This window comes from Serinus canaria, chromosome 26, assembly GCF_022539315.1.
Source record: "Serinus canaria isolate serCan28SL12 chromosome 26, serCan2020, whole genome shotgun sequence".
Taxonomy (NCBI): Eukaryota; Metazoa; Chordata; class Aves; order Passeriformes; family Fringillidae; genus Serinus; species Serinus canaria.
Genome location: NC_066339.1, coordinates 3,929,842 through 3,948,283, shown reverse-complemented (window position 1 = coordinate 3,948,283; position 18,442 = coordinate 3,929,842). Strand labels below are relative to the sequence as shown.

The window sequence follows — 18,442 nt, the reverse complement described above, 5'->3', positions numbered from 1 at the left end:
ACCAGAACTCTTAAATCCTTCCCCAATGATAGGAAAACCCAGATCACCAGAACCCCTAAATCCTTCCCCGAGGGTAGGAAAGGGGTGGTGGGGCTTTACCAAGGCCACCAGAACCCTTAAATCCTGCCCCAAGGATGGGAAAACCGGGATCATCAGAACCCCTAAATCCTGTCCTGAGGATGGGAAAGAGGAGGGGGCTTTCCCAAGGCCACCAGAACCCCTAAATCCTTCCCCAATGATGGGAAAACCCAGATCACCAGAATCTCTAAATCCTGACCTGAGGATGGGAAATGGGTGAGGCTTTACCAAGGCCACCAGAACCCTTAAATCCTGTCCCAAGGATGGGAAAACTGGGATCACCAGAGCCCCTAAATCCTATCCCAAGGATGGGAAAACCGGGATCACCAGAGCCCCTAAATCCTATCCCAAGGATGGGAAAACCGGGATCACCAGAGCCCCGAAATCCTGCCCCGAGGGTGGGAAAAAGGGACAGAACGGGGACATTTCCCCCCCTCCCGATGTCCCCAGCACCATATGGCACGGCGCATTCCGGCACACGGGGGGGCCCTGCCATGTGGCAGGTGCCGAGCGACAATCCGGGCAGGGCTGCGACAATCCGGGCAGGGCTGTGACAATCCGGGCAGCGCTGCGGGGCGCGGGGGTCAGGGGCTGGCGGCATTTCCCAGGCTCGCCGCTTTGTTCGGAGCCACTCACCAGGGGGAATACATTAAGGACAAGGACAAAGGCGAGGGGTCCCCGGCGGGGCGGCTCTGCCGGCGCCGCTGTCGCCACCCCCTGGTCCCCTCCCGGTCGCCTCCCGGTCCCCCCCGCGCCGGGCACGGGCACGGAGGAGCGGAACAAAGGGGCCACGCCGGCGGCGCGGGGCGCGGGGCCATCTGTCACCTCCCCCGGGTGGCGCGGTGGCCTCGGGATGAGCCAGCCCTGCCCGAGCTGCGGTGACATCCCGCCCTGGCTGGCAGTGCCAGCGATCCCGGGAACACCCTGGGGTTTTGGGGTGTCCCAGTGACAGTATTCCCAGGAACATGCCCTGGGATTTTGGGGTGTCCCAGAGCCAGCATTCCCAGGAACATGCCCTGGGGTTTTGGGGTGTCCCAGAGCCAGCATTCCCAGGAACATGCTCTGGGATTTTGGGGTGTCCCAGTGCCAGCGATCCCGGGAACACCCTGGGGTTTTGGGGTGTCCCAGAGACAGTATTCCCAGGAATGTGCTGGGATTTTGGGGTGTCCCAGTGACAGTATTCCCGGGAATGCCCTGGGATTTTGGGGTGTCCCAGTGATCCCGGGAACATGCTCTGGGATTTTAGGGTGTCCCAATGCCAGTGATCCCAGGAAAACACTCTGGGATTTTGTTTTTTGTGGGGTTTTTTTTTATACTATTGCATTTGTATTTTAACCTCCCTAATAAAACCCTGTTATTCCTATTCCCACCTGCGAACCCCTTAAATTCAAACTTATAATAATCCTGAGGGGGGGGGTTACATTTTCCATTTCAATTGAGCCTCCTGCTTTCCTTAGAAGCCACCTGGCTTTGCAAACCAGGTGAGGAGGGCCTTACCTGGCTGCCCAGGTGATGGGGTGAGAGCTAGGGGGCAGGTGAGGGCCTTACCTGGCTGCCCAGGTGATGGGGTGAGGGCCAGGGGGCAGGTGAGGGCTTTACCTGGCTGCCCAGGTGATGGGGTGAGAGCTAGGGGACAGGTGATGGCCTTACCTGGCTGCCCAGGTGATGGGGTGAGAGCCAGGGGGCAGGTGAGGGCCTTACCTGGCTGCCCAGGTGATGGGGTGAGAGCCAGGGGACAGGTGAGGGCCTTACCTGGCTGCCCAGGTGATGGGGTGAGAGCCAGGGGGCAGGTGAGGGCTTTACCTGGCTGCCCAGGTGATGGGGTGAAGGCCAGGGGACAGGTGATGGCCTTACCTGGCTGCCCAGGTGATGGGGATGCGGTGGGTGGCGTAGACAGTGAAGGCCAGGGGACAGGTGAGCAGCCGCGCCTCCTGTGCCACGCCCAGCTCGCGGCTCCCGGGCGGGGCCGTCTGGAAGTCGGCGTTGAAGGTGCTGCAGTAGAGCTCCACCAGGTTGAGGATGGCGGCCGTGAGGCTCTCCACGATCCTCTCTGCGGGAAACGGGGATGGGGATCCCTCAGTGCCTCAGGGATCCATCAATCCCTCAGAAACATGGGCAGGGATCCATGGATCCCTCAGGGAAACATGGACAGGGATCCCTCAGTGCCTCAGGGATCCGTCAGTGCCTCAGAAACAGGGGCAGGGATCCATGGATCCCTCAGTGCCTTGGGGATCCATCAATCCCTCAGGGATCTGTCAGTCCCTCAGGGGTCCGTCAGTGCCTCAGAAACATGGACAGGGATCCATGGATCCCTTGGGGAAACATGGACAGGGATCCATGGATCCCTCAGGGAAACATGGGCAGGGATCCCTCAGTGCCTTGGGGATCCATCAATCCCTCAGGATCCGTCAGTGCCTCAGGGAAACAGGGACAGGGATCCGTCAGTTCCTTGGGGATCCATCAATCCCTCAAGGATCTGTCAGTCCCTCAGGGATCCGTTAGTGCCTCAGAAACATGGACAGGGATCCATGGATCCCTCAGGGAAACATGGACAGGGATCCATGGATCCTTCAGGGAAACATGGACAGGGATCCATGGATCCCTCAGGGAAACATGGACAGGGATCTGTCAGTTCCTTGGGGATCCATCAATCCCTCAGGGATCTGTCAGTCCCTCAGGGAAACATGGACAGGGATCTGTTAGTCCCTGAGGGAAACATGGACAGGGATCCATCAATCCCTCATGGAAACATGGACTGGGATCCATGGATCCCTCAGGGAAACATGGACAGGGATCCCTCAGTGCCTCGGGGATCTGTCAGTCCCTCAGGGATCTGTCAGTCCCTCAGGGAAACATGGACAGGGATCTGTCAGTCCCTCAGGGAAATGCAGAAAGGGATCCATTTGATCCCTCATGGATTCATCAATACCCCAGGGAAAGATGGACAGGGATCCATCAATCCCTCAGGGATCTGTCAGTCCCTCGGGGAAACAAGGGAAGGGATCCATTGATCCCTTAGGAATTCATGAATCCCTCAGGAATCCATAAATCCCTCAGAAAAACAGGGGCAGGGATCCATCAATCCCTTGGGGATCCATCAATCCCTCAGGGATCCATCAATCCCTCAGGGATCCATCAATCCCTCAGGGATCCATCCCTCAAATCTGGATTTGGGACCCCCCACATTGCCTCCCCCCCCACTCAAGGATGACTTAATGATGGGGGAATTCCAAATTTCCCATTTGGAGTGAGGGGAATTCCAAATTTTTCCATTTGGAGCTCACAAGGAGCAAGAACACCCCCCAAAATCCTTTTTTTTTTGTTGTTGTTGTTTTTCTTTTTTTCTTTTTTAACCAGACCGGTTTCCAGCCCGTTTTTTGGCCTGGAGAACTGAAGGGGGAGGAGGGGTTTGAAGATGAAAAGCATGGCACGAACTTGAGCCCAGAAAGGAGGAGAGAAATACCTCGATTTTCCCTCTTGGCCAGAACGTTTGGATCCTGTGGAGGGAAAAAAAAAAAAAAAAAAAAACAAGCAAAAAAAAAAAAAAAAAAATTGAGAAACCACCAAAAAAAAGGAGAGAATCCACCAAAAAAAAAAAAAAAAAGAAGAAACCACAAAAAAAAAAAAAAAAGGAGAGAAACCACAAAAAAGAAGAGAAGAAACCCTTGAGTGCTGCCAAGGCAGATTTTATGTAACCACCCCAGGCTGCCAGAGCCAGGCTGCTCCCGGCTACTGAGGGATTTTCCACGTGGTGGAAAGGAGGGAAAAGAGCCAGATGTGACAATTTCTCTTCCCCTCCCACTCCTGGCTGAGTTCCTCCGGGCTGCAAGGTGAGTGTGGGTTCTATTTCCCATCTGTTAAAGGTGGGGCAGCTCTCTGCTGCTCACTGGGCAGGGTCTTTATCTCTCCCACAGCCAATCCTCCCTCCAGGAGATCTCTGCTGTTCATGGGACATTAATTATTAATTATTATTAATTATCTGCTGTCCATGGCCAGGGAGTGTCCCTGCAGTGCTGATCAAATTCCACCTGCCCAGGGGAGGAGCCAAGCATTCCTCCCTGGATCCAATCTGCCCTGGGAACAGCCCAGCAGCCTTTGCCCCCTGCATTCCCAGAGGAGCAGCTTCCTGCTGCCCTGCATTCCCAGAGGGAGAGCAGGCCCATCTCCAGCAGCCCTGGAGCTGCAGAGGAAAACTCCCCCCTTGTGCAGGATCCCTGCTCCAGCAGAGCCACAGCTGGCACTGCAGGAGGGCTGAGCCCCCCTGGGATGGGACTGTGCCACCACCCTGAGCCCCCCTGGGATGGGACTGTGCCACCACCCTGAGCCCCCCTGGGATGGGACTGTGCCACCACCCTGAGCCCCCCTGGGATGGGACTGTGCCACCACCCTGAGCCCCCTGGGATGGGACTGTGCCACCACCCTGAGCTCCCCTGGGATGGGACTGTGCCACCACCCTGAGCCATCCTGGGATGGGACTGTGCCACCACCCTGAGCCACCCTGGGATGGGACTGTGCCACCACCCTGAGCCCCCTGGGATGGGACTGTGCCACCACCCTGAGCCCCCTGGGATGGGGCTGTGCCACCACCCTGAGCCTCCCTGGGATGGGACTGTGCCACCACCCTGAGCCCCCCTGGGATGGGACTGTGCCACCACCCTGAGCCCCCTGGGATGGGACTGTGCCACCACCCTGAGCCCCCCTGGGATGGGACTGTGCCACCACCCTGAGCCCTCCTGGGATGGGACTGTGCCACCACCCTGAGCCCCCTGGGATGGGACTGTGCCACCACCCTGAGCCACCCTGGGATGGGACTGTGCCACCACCCTGAGCCCCCCTGGGATGGGACTGTGCCACCACCCTGAGCCCCCTGGGATGGGACTGTGCCACCACTCTGAGCCCCCCTGGGATGGGACTGTGCCACCACTCTGAGCCCCCCTGGGATGGGACTGTGCCACCACCCTGAGCCCCCCTGGGATGGGACTGTGCCACCACCCTGAGCCCCCCTGGGATGGGACTGTGCCACCACCCTGAGCCCCCCTGGGATGGGACTGTGCCACCACCCTGAGCCCCCTGGGATGGGACTGTGCCACCACCCTGAGCAGGACCCCTGGGATGGGACTGTGCCACCCTGGGATGGGACTGTGCCATCCTGGGATGGGACTGTGCCACCACCCTGAGACCCCTGGGATGGGACTGTGCCACCAGCCTGAGCCACCCTGGGATGGGACTGTGCCGCCACCCTGAGCCCCCCTGGGATGGGACTGTGCCACCACCCTGAGCCCCCCTGGGATGGGACTGTGCCACCACCCTGAGCCCCCCTGGGATAGGACTGTGCCACCACCCTGGGATTGGACTGTGCCACCACCTTGGGATGGGACTGTGCCACCACCCTGACCCACAGGGTGCCAGGGCCTGCTCTGACTCTGGCAGTGATTTATTTTGTACTATTCCATTTCTATTTTTAATTTCCCTAACAAAGAACTGTTATTCCTCTCCCATCCCTTTACCTGACACCCCGTTAATTTCACATTTACAACAATTAGGAGGAAGAGGTTTCACATTTCCCGTTTCAGGGGAGGCCCCTGCCCTCCCCAGCACAGCCCTGGCTGTTCCACCCCGGGCTCACCTTCTGGATTTTGGGCTGCATGCGGGACGGGCAGGGCGGCATCTGGTTGAGGGCAGCGGTGATCTCCTGCGGCTCCACGGCCGCCAGGGCGCTGCAGATGGCCGTGACCGCCTGGATCACCCGCTCGGCCTGCAGGGGGACATCGCCCTGGGGACAGCGCGGCGCTCAGGGGGGCGGCCAGCGACAGCGCCTGGCAGGGGGGGCTGCTATGGGGGGGCAGGTTCTTCATGGCTTCATTGCTGAGATTTGATTTGTGCTGTGCTGTGTTTATAGTATATCTATAATTATATTTGTACTTTTATTTTATTTGTATTATATTATATCTGAATTGTATTATATTATATTACACTATATTATATCTATATTATACTATATTATATCTATATTATACTATATTATACTACATTAAATCTATTTTATATCTATATTATATCTATATTATACTATTTATATCTATATCATACTATATTATATTATACTATATTATACTATATATATATATTATATTATATTATATTAGTATATTATAGTATTTTGTAGTATAGTATATTTTAATAGCATATTATAGTATACTTTAATAGTATATTTATTTATATTTATATTTATTCTTTTATATTCTCTATCTATACATATTACATTACATTACATTATATTTTATATTATATTATATCTATATCATACTATATCATACTATATCATATTATATTATATTATATTATATTATATTATATTATATTATATTAATTATATTATATTATATATATTATATTATATTATATTATTATAGATACATTATAGTATTATTATAGATTACATTACATTATATATTACATTACATTATATCATGGTTTACTTTAATAATATATTTATTTATATTTCTATTTAATCTCTTTATATCCTCTACCTATACATTTTCTATTCTATTCTATTCTATTCTATTCTATTCTATTCTATTCTATTCTATTCTATTTCTATTCTATTCTATTCTATTCCATTTATTTCTTCCATCCTCCCTCCAGGAGATCTCTGCTGTTAATGGGCCGTTAATTATTAATTACCTTCTGTCCATGGCCAGGGAGTGTCCCTGCGTGTCTGATCCAATCCCACCATCCCATGGGAGAGCCCCGCCCAGGGGAGGAGCCAGGCATTCCCACCAGGATCCAATCCCACCATCCCGCCCAGGGGAGGAGCCAGGCATTCCCACCCGGATCCAATCCCACCATCCCATGGGAGAGCCCCGCCCAGGGGAGGAGCCAGGCATTCCCACCCGGATCCAATCCCACCATCCCGCCCAGGGGAGGAGCCAGGCATTCCCACCCGGATCCAATCCCACCATCCCGCCCAGGGGAGGAGCCAGGCATTCCCACCCGGATCCAATCCCACCATCCCGCCCAGGGGAGGAGCCAGGCATTCCCACCCGGATCCAATCCCACCATCCCGCCCAGGGGAGGAGCCAGGCATTCCCACCCGGATCCAATCCCTCCATCCCACCCAGGGGAGGAGCCAGGCATTCCCAGCAGGATCCAATCCCTCCATCCCGCCCAGGGGAGGAGCCAGGCATTCCCACCTGGATCCAATCCCTCCATCCCACCCAGGGGAGGAGCCAGGCATTCCCAGCAGGATCCAATCCCACCATCCCACCCAGGGGAGGAGCCAGGCATTCCCACCCGGATCCAATCCCACCATCCCGCCCAGGGGAGGAGCCAGGCATTCCCACCCGGATCCAATCCCACCATCCCGCCCAGGGGAGGAGCCAGGCATTCCCACCATCCCGCCCAGGGGAGGAGCCAGGCATTCCCACCCGGATCCAATCCCACCATCCCGCCCAGGGGAGGAGCCAGGCATTCCCACCCGGATCCAATCCCAGGTTTGGGACAGCACCGCTCCCTTTGCCCGCTGCGTTCCCAGAGGATCCAAACCCCCCAAAGGCCCCAAAAATCCCCCAAAATCCCCCCGAAACCAGCGCTGGCCTCACCTCGGCCGCCAGGAACGCGTCCACCTCGTTGTGGAAGGTGTCGAAGAGGAGACTCAGGGCCTGCCTGGGGGACAGGGGACAGCGCTCAGCCCGCCCAGGGGACACCGGGGACAGTGCCACCACGTCCCCCTGAGTGGGCACTGGGGACAGTGCCACCACGTCCCCCCCTGCGGGGCACTGGGACAGTGCCACCACGTCCCCCTGAGTGGGCACTGGGGACAGAGCCACCGTGTCACCCTCTGGGGGGCACTGGGGACAGAGCCAGTGTGTCACCCCCTGGGTGGGCAATGGGGACAGTGCCACCATGTAACCCCCTAGGTGGGCAATGGGGACAGTCCCCCTGGGGTGGGCACTGGGGACAGTGCCACCATGTCACCCTCTGGGTGGGCACTGAGGACAGAGCCACCGTGTCACCCTCTGGGTGGGCACTGAGGACAGAGCCACCGTGTCACCCTCTGGGTGGGCAACCGGGGACAGTGCCACCGTGTCACCCCCGGGGGGGGCACTGGGGACAGTGCCAGCGTGTCCCCACTAGGTGGGCACTTGGGACAGTCCCCCTGGGTGGGCACTGGGGACAGTGCCACCGTGCCACCCCCTGGGTGGGCACTGGGGACAGTGCCAGCGTGTCCCCCTGGGTGGGCATTGGGGACAGTGCCACCGTGCCACCCCCTGGGTGGGCAGTGGGGACAATGCCACCGTGCCACCCCCTGGGTGGGCAGTGGGGACAGTGCCAGCGTGTCCCCAGCCCTACCTGCTGATGGTCTGTTTGATGGGTCGCTCCTGCAGGTGGATGTGGTGGTTGAGGGTGGACGGGCTCTGGTCATCGCTGGCCTGGGGACACAGAGAGGCTGAGCAGGGCTGTAGGGAGGTGACACCGGCCCCTCGGTGTGACCCTGACCCAGCAGTGTCCCAGGGAGGTGACACCAACCCCACAGCATGACACGGACCCCTCAGTGTCCAGGGAGGTGACACTGACCCCACGGTGTCCCAGGGAGGTGACACCCATCCCTCAGCGTCCCAGGGAGGTGACACCAACCCCCACAGTGTCCCAGGGAGGTGACACCCATCCCTCAGCGTCCCAGGGAGGTGACACCCACCCCTCAGTGTCCCAGGGAGGTGACACCAACCCCTCGGTGTGACACCCACCCCAGTGCCCCAGGGAGGTGACACCAACCCCCAGTGCCCCAGGGAGGTGACATCGACCCCATGGTGTGACGCCAACCCCTCAGTGTCCCAGGTAGGTGACATTGACCCCTGGGAGGTGACACCCACCCCCCAGTGCCCCAGGGAGGTGACATCCACCCCGGTGCCCCAGGGAGGTGACATTGACCCCATGGTGTGACACCCACCCCTCAGTGCCCCAGGGAGGTGACACCCACCCCTGTGCCCCAGGGAGGTGACACCCACCCCTCAGTGCCCCAGGGAGGTGACACCCACCCCTGTGCCCCAGGGAGGTGACACCCACCCCTGTGCCCCAGGTTGGTGACACCCACCGTGCGGGCCAGCTCGCTGCGCACCCCCTTCCTGCGGAGCAGCTGCAGCCGGATGTCCGTGTCGAATTTCCGGCACTGCTGGATGTGCTCGTGGCTGCCCAGCGCGTGTTTGCTGTGGGGACAGGGCCACAGGCTCACCCCACACCCCAAAATCCCCCCTGAGAGACCCAAAATCCCCTCTTAGAGACCCAAATCCCACCTGACAGCCCCAAAATCCCACCTGAGAGCCCCAAAATCCTACCTGGGTACCCCAAATCCCACTTGGCTGCCCCAAATCCCACCTGGCTGCCCCAAAATCCCACCTGGCTGCCCCAAAATCCTACCTGAGAGCCCCAATTCCACCTGAGAGCCCCCAAATCCCACCTGGCTGCCCCAAATCCCACTTGGCTGCCCCAAATCCCACCTGGCTGCCCCAAAATCCCACCTGGCTGCCCCAAATTCCACCTGAGAGCCCCAAAATCCCACCTGAGAGCCCCAAAATCCCACCTGGCTGCCCCAAATTCCCACCTGAGAGCCCCAAAATCCCACCTGAGAGCCCCAAAATCTCACCTGGCTGCCCCAAATTCCCACCTGGCTGCCCCAAAATCCCACCTGAGAGCCCCAAAATCCCCTGGCCAGGCAGCCTTGATGGGGTTCACAGTGAAACCAGGCTTCCTGCAGGGCTGGGTGAATTCAAGCCTGCCAAACGTGCAGGGAGAGCTCCACAGGCTCATCCCACACCCCAAAATCCCACCTGGCTGCCCCAAAATCCCACCTGGGTACCCTAAAATCCCACCTGGCTGCCCCAAAATCCCGGTATCCCCCAGCCAGGCAGCCTTGGCCGGGGCTCAGGGTGGCCGCCCTGCCTGCACAGGGACCTTTGTGGCACCAGGAAATTCAGAGAATGAGGAATTGTTCTCCCTCCTTCCCCTCCGGAGCCTGCCAGGACCTGCCCAGGGATCCGTGGGAAGCGGGGCAGGGATCTGGGAGCGGGAATGACAGGGGGAATTCTGGAGCTGGGAATGACAGGGAGAACCATGGAGCTGGGAATGACAGGGAAAATTCTGGAGCTGGGATTTACCCAGGGCTGGGATTTATCCAGGCTCCGCTCCCTGCCACGGCTTTTACAGAATTCTCCTCCAAAAAGCATTTTTGGCAGCTCCCAGCTGATTTTCCAGGGGTTTTGGGGTCAGCCTGACTGGGACCAACATTCCCAAGACATTCCCAACGCTGCTTTTGGCAGGAGCAGCTCCAGAGGCAGGAAAAGGAGCAGAGAAGATCCTGCTGTGCTCGCTGGATCAGCCCTGGTTCATCACACCCTGGTGCTCCTGCCATGGATTTTCCCTGGTTTTCCCATGTTTTCCCTGTTTTTCCCAATTTTTTCCTTTCTTCTCTTTTTTCCCCCCATTTTTCTTCATTTTCCCCTGTCTTCTCCATTTCTCCCTGTTTTTTCCCTATTTTTCCCCTGTTTTTCCCTGTTTTCCTCCTTTTTTTCCCCCATTTCCCCCTGGGGTTTTTTTCCCCTGTTTTTTCCCCATTTCTCCTCTGTTTTTTCCCATTTTCCCCCTGTTTTTCCCCCATTTTTCCCCTGGTTTTCCCCCATTTTTTTCCCTGGTTTTCCCTCTGTTTTCCCCCATTTCCCCCAGGGTTTTTTCCCCATTTCTCCTCTGTTTTTTCCCCTCCTTTTCCCCGTTTTCCCCCATTTTGTTTGCCCCCTTTTTTTCCCCTTTCCCCCATGTTTTTCCCCCCATTTTTTCCCTGTTTTTTTCCCACTTTCCCCTGTTTTCCCCCCCTTTTTTCCCCCATTTCCCCCAGGGTTTTTTTCCCCTGTTTTTTCCCCATTTCTCCTCTGTTTTTCCCCCTATTTTTCCCCCATTTTCCCCCTGTTTTTTCCCCCCATTTTTTCCCTGTTTTTTCCCCATCTTCCCCCCATTTTTCCCCTGTTTTTCCCTCCATTTTCCTGGGTTTTTTTCCCCATTTCTCCTCTGTTTTTCCCCTCCTTTTCCCCGTTTTTCCCTGTTTTTTCCCCCTCGGCCACTCACTTCTGCAGGAATTCCTCCAGGCCGCAGATTTTGAGCAGGAAATCCTCGACGTCCACGGCGTGGAGCTCGTCGTGGGTGTAGCACAGGGCCTGGTAGATGAGCAGGTCCACGGTGGAGGAGCCTGGGGGGGACAGGAAGGGCCCCGGAATCCTTGGGAATGGTGGGATTGGTGGGAATGGTGGGAATGGGGGAATGGTGGGATTGAGGGATTGTTGGGATTGGGGGAATGGTGGGATTGGTGGGATTGGGGATGTGGGAATGGTTGGGATTGGGGGGATGGGAGGGATGGTGGGATTGAGGGATTGGGGGGATTGGGAGGGGAATGGTGGGATGTGGGATTGGGGGGATGGTGGGATTGGGGATTGGGATGGTGGGATTGGGGGGATGGGGGATGGTGGGATTGGGGGGAATGGGGAGATGGGGGAATGGGGATGGGATGGGGGAATGGTGGGATTGAGGGATTGGTGGGATTGGGGGGAATGGTGGGATTGAGGGATTGGTGGGATTGGGGGGAATGGTGGGATTGGGGGGAATGGGGGAATGGTGGGATTGGGGGGAATGGGGGAATGGTGGGATTGAGGGATTGGTGGGATTGAGGGATTGGTGGGATTGAGGGATTGGTGGGATTGGGGGGGGAATGGTGGGATGGGGGGATGGGGGGAATGGTGGGATTGGGGATGGGGATGGGGGGATTGGTGGGATGAGGGATTGGTGGGATTGGGGGCGGATGGGGATGGTGGGATGAGGGGAATGGGGGAGGATGGTGGGATTGAGGGGAATGGGGGAATGGTGGGATTGAGGGATTGGTGGGATTGGTGGGCAGAACGGGAATGGTGGGATTAAGGGGTTGGTGGGATTGGGAGAACAGTGGGGATGGTGGGGATGGGGGAATGATGGGAATGATGGGAATGGGGGAATGGTGGAGATGGGAGAATGGTGGGATTGAGGGATTGGTGGGATTGGGGGAATGGTGGGATTGAAGGAACAGTGGGGATGGTGGAATGGTGGGATTTGTGGGAATGGGGAAATGATGGGAATGGTGGGATTGGTGAGGATGGTGGACTAGTGGGATTGCCAGAAATGTGGAATGGTGGGGATGGATGGAATGGTGGGACTGGGGGAATGGTGGGGATGGTGGGAATGGTGGGAATGGGGGACTGGGGGATTGGTGGGATTGGTGGGGATGGAGGAATGGTGGACTGGGGGAATGATGGGAATGGTGGGGATGGTGGGGAATGGCAAGAACAGCAGGAATGGCAGGAACAGCGGGAACAGTGGGAATGGTGGGATTGGGGGAATGGAGGAATGGTGGGAATGGCAGGAATGGTGGGGATGGAGGGATTGAGGGAATGGTGGGAATGGTGAGGATGGGGGAATGGCAGGAATGGCAGGAACAGCGGGAATGGTGGGAATGGTGGGCTTGGGGGAATGGGAGAATGGTGGGAATGGTGGGAACGGTGGGAACGGTAGGAATGGTGGGAATGGAGGGATTGAGGGAATGGTGAGGATGGTGGGGATGGCAGGAACGGTGGGAATGGTGGGAACGGCAGGAATGGTGGGATTGGAGGGATTGAGGGAATGGTGAGGATGGTGGGATGGGGGAATGGTGGGGATGGTGGGGATGGCAGGAACAGTGGGAATGGTGGGAATGGTGGGATTGGTGGAGATGGGGGGAATGGGGTAATGGGGTAATGGTGGGATTGGGGTCACGATGGAATGGTGGGGATGGGGGAATGATGGGAACGGCAGGAACGGCGGGAATGTGGGGATTGTGGGTATTCCAGCCCCCCCCGCGGCCGGGGCGCACTCACAGTCGCAGGTGAAGGTGAGTGGCTCCCTCAGGCTGTCACACAGCACTGTCACCTTCAGGCTGACGCCGTGGCCCGGCTGCTCCGGGCTCAGGTTCACCGCGTTCCACACCAGGCCCGACCCGCAGCTGGAGCCGCAGCTGGAGCCGCAGCTGGAGCGCAGCCTGCGGGACCAGGGGGGGCTCAGGGGTCCTGCTGGGGCTGGGGAGGGGGGGGGTCCCTGCCCCAAAATCACCTGGGTGGGCAGGAATCCCCTTCTGGCACCACAAGGGCTCGGCACTCCTGGGAACAGCCCCGCTTGGTGGCCCTGAATCCCCTTGGGGTGGCCTTGGATCCCATTTTGGTGGCCCTGTAGCCCCTCTTGGTGGCCCTGAAGCCCCTCTTGGTGGCCCTGAATCCCCTTGGGGTGGCCCTGAAGCCCCCTGGGGTGGCCCTGAAGCCCTTTTTGGTGACCTTGGATCCCCTTTTGGTGACCTTGGATCCCCTTTTGTGGCCATGCAACCCCTCTTGGTGGCCCTGAATTCCCTCAGGCTGGCCCTGAATTCCCTCAGAGTGACCCTGAATCCCCTTTTGGTGGCTTTGGATCCCATTTTTGTGGCCTTGGATCCCATTTTGGTGGCCCTGAAGCCCCTCTTGGTGGCCCTGAAGCCTCTCAGGATAGCCCTGAATCCCCTTGGGGTCACCCTGAATCCCCTTTTGGTGACATTGGATCCCCTTTGGTGGCCCTGAATCCCCTCTTGGTGGCCCTGAATCCCCTCTTGGTGGCCCTGAAGCCCCTTTGGGTTGTTTTGGGGACGTTTTGGGTACTCACACATCCAGCATGTGACAGAAGGCGGCCACCTCCTCGTCCCGCTCCTCGGACACCTCGAAGAGCTCGTAGCCATTGGCCAGGGAGTGGGGCCTGGGGGCCACCTGTGGGGCAGGGCACAAGCCCATCAGCTGGGGGCCACCCCACACTCCCATGGGGACCCCCAGAGCCCCGGCCAGAGCAGCCTGTGCCACTCCAGGGCCACCGTGGTGGGGACAGAGGTGGCCCTGCAGTGGTGTGGGGGCTCTGGGCCAGCACAGGGGGGGGTTGGCTTGCCCGTGGCTTGGAGACCCTCAGAGCCCCCCCAGAAGTGGCCATTGCCAGGGACATCCCACAGGGAGGAGCAGCAGGATGGGCAGGGAGCGTCCCCAGGCTGTGGGGACACTGCCAGCTGCTGTCCCCAGCAGGGAAGGGGGCACTGCCGTGCCAGGTCTGACTCACAGACCCTTCAGTTCTGGGGTTTTGGAAAGGTCTGGCTCAGATTTTGTGGTTTTGGACAGGTCTGGCTCAGATTTTGGGGTTTTGGACAGGTCTGACCCATGGGACCTTCAGTTTTGGGATTTTGGGCAGATCTGACTTACAGGACCTTCAGTTTTGGGGTTTTGGACAGGTCTGTCTCAGTTTTGGGGCTCTGGGCAGGTCTGGCTCAGCTTTGGGATTTTGGACAGGTCTGGCTCAGTTTTTGGGGTTTTGGACAGGTCTGGCTCAGTTTTGGGGCTCTGGGCAGGTCTGGCTCAGTTTTGGGGTTTTGGACAGGTCTGGCTCAGTTTTTGGGGTTTTGGACAGGTCTGTCTCAGTTTTGGGGTTCTGGGCAGGTCTGGCTCAGCTTTGGGGTTTTGGACAGGTCTGTCTCACTTTTTGGGGTTTTGGACAGGTCTGTCTCAGATTTTGGGGTTTTGGACAGGTCTGTCTCAGTTTTGGGGCTCTGGGCAGGCCTGTCTCAGTTTTTGGGGTTTTGGACAGGTCTGTCTCAGTTTTTGGGGCTCTGGGCAGGTCTGGCTCAGTTTTTGGGGTTTTGGACAGGTCTGTCTCAGATTTTGGGGCTCTGGGCAGGCCTGGCTCACAAATCCTTCAGTTTTGGGGTTTTGGACAGGTCTGACTTACAGGACCTTCAGTTTTGGGATTTTTGACAGGTCTGGCTCAGTTTGGGGTTTTGGACAGGTCTGGCTCAGTTTTTGGGGCTCTGGGCAGGTCTGGCTCAGTTTTTGGGGCCCTGGGCAGCGCTGTCTCCTGGGACATCCCCACATCCCATTCCAAGGAGCCTCCACGACAGCACAAGGAGAACCCACCCAGAAGGACACCGAGCTCGGGCACATCCCAGCTCCGAATTCCCAGCTCCACCCCTCCCCAATTCCCATTCCCACCCTGGGGATGCCCCTCACCGGCTCCACGGAGATCCTGCGGTTCCTGTTGGCCGCCAGGTTCTTCCTGCTGCCCGCCCGGGCTCCGGAGGTGCGCGGGGGCACCTGGGGGGGCATGGTCTTGCTCCGTGCCACCGGCTTCCCGCTGGATTCCTTCTCCAGGATGCTCCTGCCTTCCTTCCAGCCCCGGGAACCTTCCCGCAGCACCTCGGACTCGTAGGTGGACTTGAGGTTGAGGCAGGTGATGGCGTCGACGCCGTAGGGATCCTCCTGGGAGATGCGGCGCCCCAAAAGCTTGTCCTGGGTCACCGAGAACATGTTGATGTCCCTGGGCTGGCCCTGGCCCTTGGGGGACAGCGGGGACGCCTTCCCCGAGCGCTGGCCACCCTCGGGGCAGCCCCACAGAGGGTGCCGGGGGGGCAGCGGGGGCGGCGAGAGCTTTTTGGGGGAGCCGCAGCCCTGGTGGGGCTGGGAGCCGTTGAGGGGCTCCCCGAGGAAATCCCGCTGGGAATCCTCGAAGATGAGCAGGTAATCCCCGCTCAGGGGGCCCTTCCAGGGCTGCGGCTCCGGCCGGGACGGGCTGGGCCCTGGTGGCACTTGGGGACCCTCGGGGACGTTGGGGACGGCGTGGCTGAGCGCGGGGTCGGAGCCAGAGAGCCCCCGCGCGGCTTTGATGGCGTTCCTGTCGGAGGGATCGTCCCAGGAGATGAGGGAACGCTCCTGGAGCTGCTCCTTCCTGGCCCGGCTCTCCTCCTTGTCCTGGCGGAGGCGGGACAGGGCATCGTACTCCATCTGCAGCGCCTCGGCCAGCGCCAGCTCCTTGCGGCTCAGCCCCACCGACTCCAGCGCCGGCCACTGCTCGCCGGGGCCGCGGCGGAGCGACATCCTGCCGGGATCGGGGCGTCAGGAGAACGGCATCCTGAGAATCCTGCACCGGGAGGGGACCGGGTCAGCGGGTGGGAGCGGGGACGGGGCGGGATTGGGGCTGGGAATGGGGAATAGTGAGGGATTGATGGTGGGAATGGGGAATAGTGAGGGATTGAGGCTGGGAATGGGGAATAGTGAGGGATTGGAGCTGGGAATGGGGAATAGTGAGGGATTGATGGTGGGAATGGGGAATAGTGAGGGATTGGGGTGGGAATGGGGAATAGTGAGGGATTGGGGCTGGGAATGGGGAATAGTGAGGGATTGGGGCTGGGAATGGGGAATAGTGAGGGATTGGTGGTGGGAATGGGGAATAGTGAGGGATTGGGGCTGGGAATGGGGAATAGTGAGGGATTGGGTGGGATGGGGATAGTGAGGGCTTGGTGGTGGGAATGGGGAATAGTGTGGGATTGGGTGGGAGAGGGGAAAGTTGAGGGATTGGTGCTGGGAATGGGGAATAGGTGTGGGATTGGGTGGGAATGGGGGACGGTGTGGGAGTGGTGGTGGGAGTGGGGAATAGTGTGGGATTGGTGGTGGGAATGGGGAGAGGTGTGGGATTGATGCTGGGAGCAGGGAAAGGTGTGGAATTGGGCTGGGAATGGGGAAAGGTGTGGGATTGATGGTGGGAATAGGGAATAGTGAGGGATTGATGGTGGGAATGGGGAAAGGTGTGGGATTGGTGGTGGGAATGGGGAATAGTGAGGGATTGATGGTGGGAATAGGGAAAGGTGAGGGATTGATGGGATGGTACCCATGGATGTTGGGAATGGGGAAAGGTGTGGGATTGGTGCTGGGTGTGGGGAATAGTGAGGGGTTAACAGATGGGAGTGGGGAAAGTTGTGGGATTGATGGATGGCGCCCATGGATACCAGGAGTGGGGAAAGATGTGGGGTTAATGTTGGGAGTGGGGAAAAGTGTGGGGTCAATGGATGGATGCCCCTGGATGCTGGGAATGGGGAAGGTGAGGGATTGATGGATGGCACCCATGGATGTTGGGAATGGGGAAGGTGAGGGGTTAATGCTGGGAATGCTTCCCTCCCAGGGAAGGATTTATTCCCAACCCATTCCAAACCAGCACAAGGAATCCTGGAATGGTTTGGGTTGGAATTCCCAGGGGATCCGTGGCTGCCCCTGGATCCCTGGGAGCCCCCAGGGCTGGATGGGGTTTGGAGCACCCTGGGACTGTGGGAAGTGGCATGGGGTGGGACTGGGATGATCCTTAGGATCCTCCAACCCAAACCATTCCAGGATTCCATTTTTAAAAATCCCAATTCCAGGACTCCTGACTCATTCCCAGCAAATTCCCACAGAATCCGTGGCTGCCCCATCCCTGGGAGTGCCCAAGGCCGGGTTTGTCAGGGGTTTGGAGCACCCTGGGATGATGGATGGAATATCCCAAGGTCCCTTTCCCACCCTCTGGAATCCCTGGGATAAGGAAGGCCGGGCTGGCTTAGCCCTTCCTGTGTGCCTGGAAAAAGGGAAACGAGCTGGGGCCCAGCAGGGCCAGGGGGTAAAAATAAAAAATTTGGCTGCAGCTGCTGCTGCTTCCACTTCCCCAGGAGCCCACGGACACCAGGCAGGGCAGGGGCTGAGCTGGAATCCCAAATTTTTATTCCCCCCAAAGGGCAAAACCAGCCCCAGATTTGGGGAGGGCAGCGGGATCAGCACCTGCAGCTGGGGCTGAGCCACCCCAAACCCCACCAGGCTGCCCCAGCACCGTGGTTTTCTAAAAATTTCCATGATTTGAGGATAAAAAAAAAAACCCCACCCCAGACCCTGGCAGCAAATCCAGGGATTTTTAAAGCAGGATGGGGAAGGAAGGGGTGAGGGTGCTGAGGGGGCAGCTCCTGTCTCTTATTTCAGGAGAGGGAACTGGGAATGGCCTGGAAGAGCCAGGGAATTTTTGGATTTCACGGATATTCCCCAGCACCAGGCCCTGCTCAGCTCTGAAAATCACCAGCAGGGAGCTCCAGGTTGTGGGGTTTGGGATGGGTGTGGCACGTGGAACCTCCCATTTTTTGGGGTTTGGGACAGGTTTGGCTCATGGAACCTCTCATTTTTTGGGATTTTGGATGGGTTTGGCTCATGGAACCTCCAGGTTTTGGGGTTTTGGGCAGATCTGGCTCATGGAACCTCCATTGTGTTTGGGGTTCGGCTCTTTGGGCAGATTTGGCTTGGGACCTCCAGTTTGGGTCTGGTGGTTGTCAGGTTAGGTTTGGGTTTGGTTGGCATGGAACCTCCTTTTTGGGTTTTGGGGGTTGGCTATGGAACCTCCGATTTTGGTTTTGGGTTGGGTGGACCTCCTTGGGGTTCTGGCGGGTTGCTATGGACCTCCTTTTTGGGGTTCT

At 57.9% G+C, this 18,442-nt stretch overlaps 1 protein-coding gene and 3 long non-coding RNA genes across 6 annotated transcripts in view; 3 read left to right on the top strand and 1 right to left on the bottom strand.

Annotated features, from left to right (window-relative positions):
* The window catches only part of PIK3C2B (phosphatidylinositol-4-phosphate 3-kinase catalytic subunit type 2 beta), a 33,719-nt gene that overhangs the window by 10,794 nt on the left and 4,483 nt on the right, over nt 1-18,442 (bottom strand). The window contains exons 2-12 of one of the 2 annotated variants that reach the window (XM_050985236.1): nt 15,192-16,098; nt 13,813-13,913; nt 13,005-13,165; nt 11,194-11,314; nt 9,173-9,284; nt 8,431-8,510; nt 7,680-7,743; nt 5,705-5,851; nt 3,542-3,575; nt 1,933-2,128; nt 1,678-1,704 (exon numbers count right to left, since the gene is read on the bottom strand). In XM_050985236.1, coding sequence (XP_050841193.1) covers nt 1,678-1,704; nt 1,933-2,128; nt 3,542-3,575; nt 5,705-5,851; nt 7,680-7,743; nt 8,431-8,510; nt 9,173-9,284; nt 11,194-11,314; nt 13,005-13,165; nt 13,813-13,913; nt 15,192-16,055 — 1,907 coding nt within the window. In that variant the 5' untranslated portion in view covers nt 16,056-16,098. The remainder of the gene's footprint in view (nt 1-1,677; nt 1,705-1,932; nt 2,129-3,541; nt 3,576-5,704; nt 5,852-7,679; nt 7,744-8,430; nt 8,511-9,172; nt 9,285-11,193; nt 11,315-13,004; nt 13,166-13,812; nt 13,914-15,191; nt 16,099-18,442) is intronic. The other variant, XM_050985237.1, reaches the window with a different exon arrangement.
* On the top strand, nt 1,567-1,991 carry LOC127060804 (uncharacterized). 2 transcript variants are annotated; one of them, XR_007780133.1, is made up of 3 exons: nt 1,567-1,638; nt 1,741-1,842; nt 1,894-1,991. It is a non-coding gene; the product is annotated as an uncharacterized LOC127060804 (long non-coding RNA). The 2 variants fall into 2 exon arrangements; XR_007780134.1 differs by having other exon boundaries at nt 1,605-1,664; nt 1,716-1,842.
* On the top strand, nt 14,340-15,171 carry LOC127060805 (uncharacterized). The gene is made up of 3 exons (XR_007780135.1): nt 14,340-14,477; nt 14,537-14,772; nt 14,803-15,171. It is a non-coding gene; the product is annotated as an uncharacterized LOC127060805 (long non-coding RNA).
* Nucleotides 16,107-18,226, top strand: LOC127060803 (uncharacterized). The gene is made up of 3 exons (XR_007780132.1): nt 16,107-16,440; nt 16,703-16,762; nt 16,871-18,226. It is a non-coding gene; the product is annotated as an uncharacterized LOC127060803 (long non-coding RNA).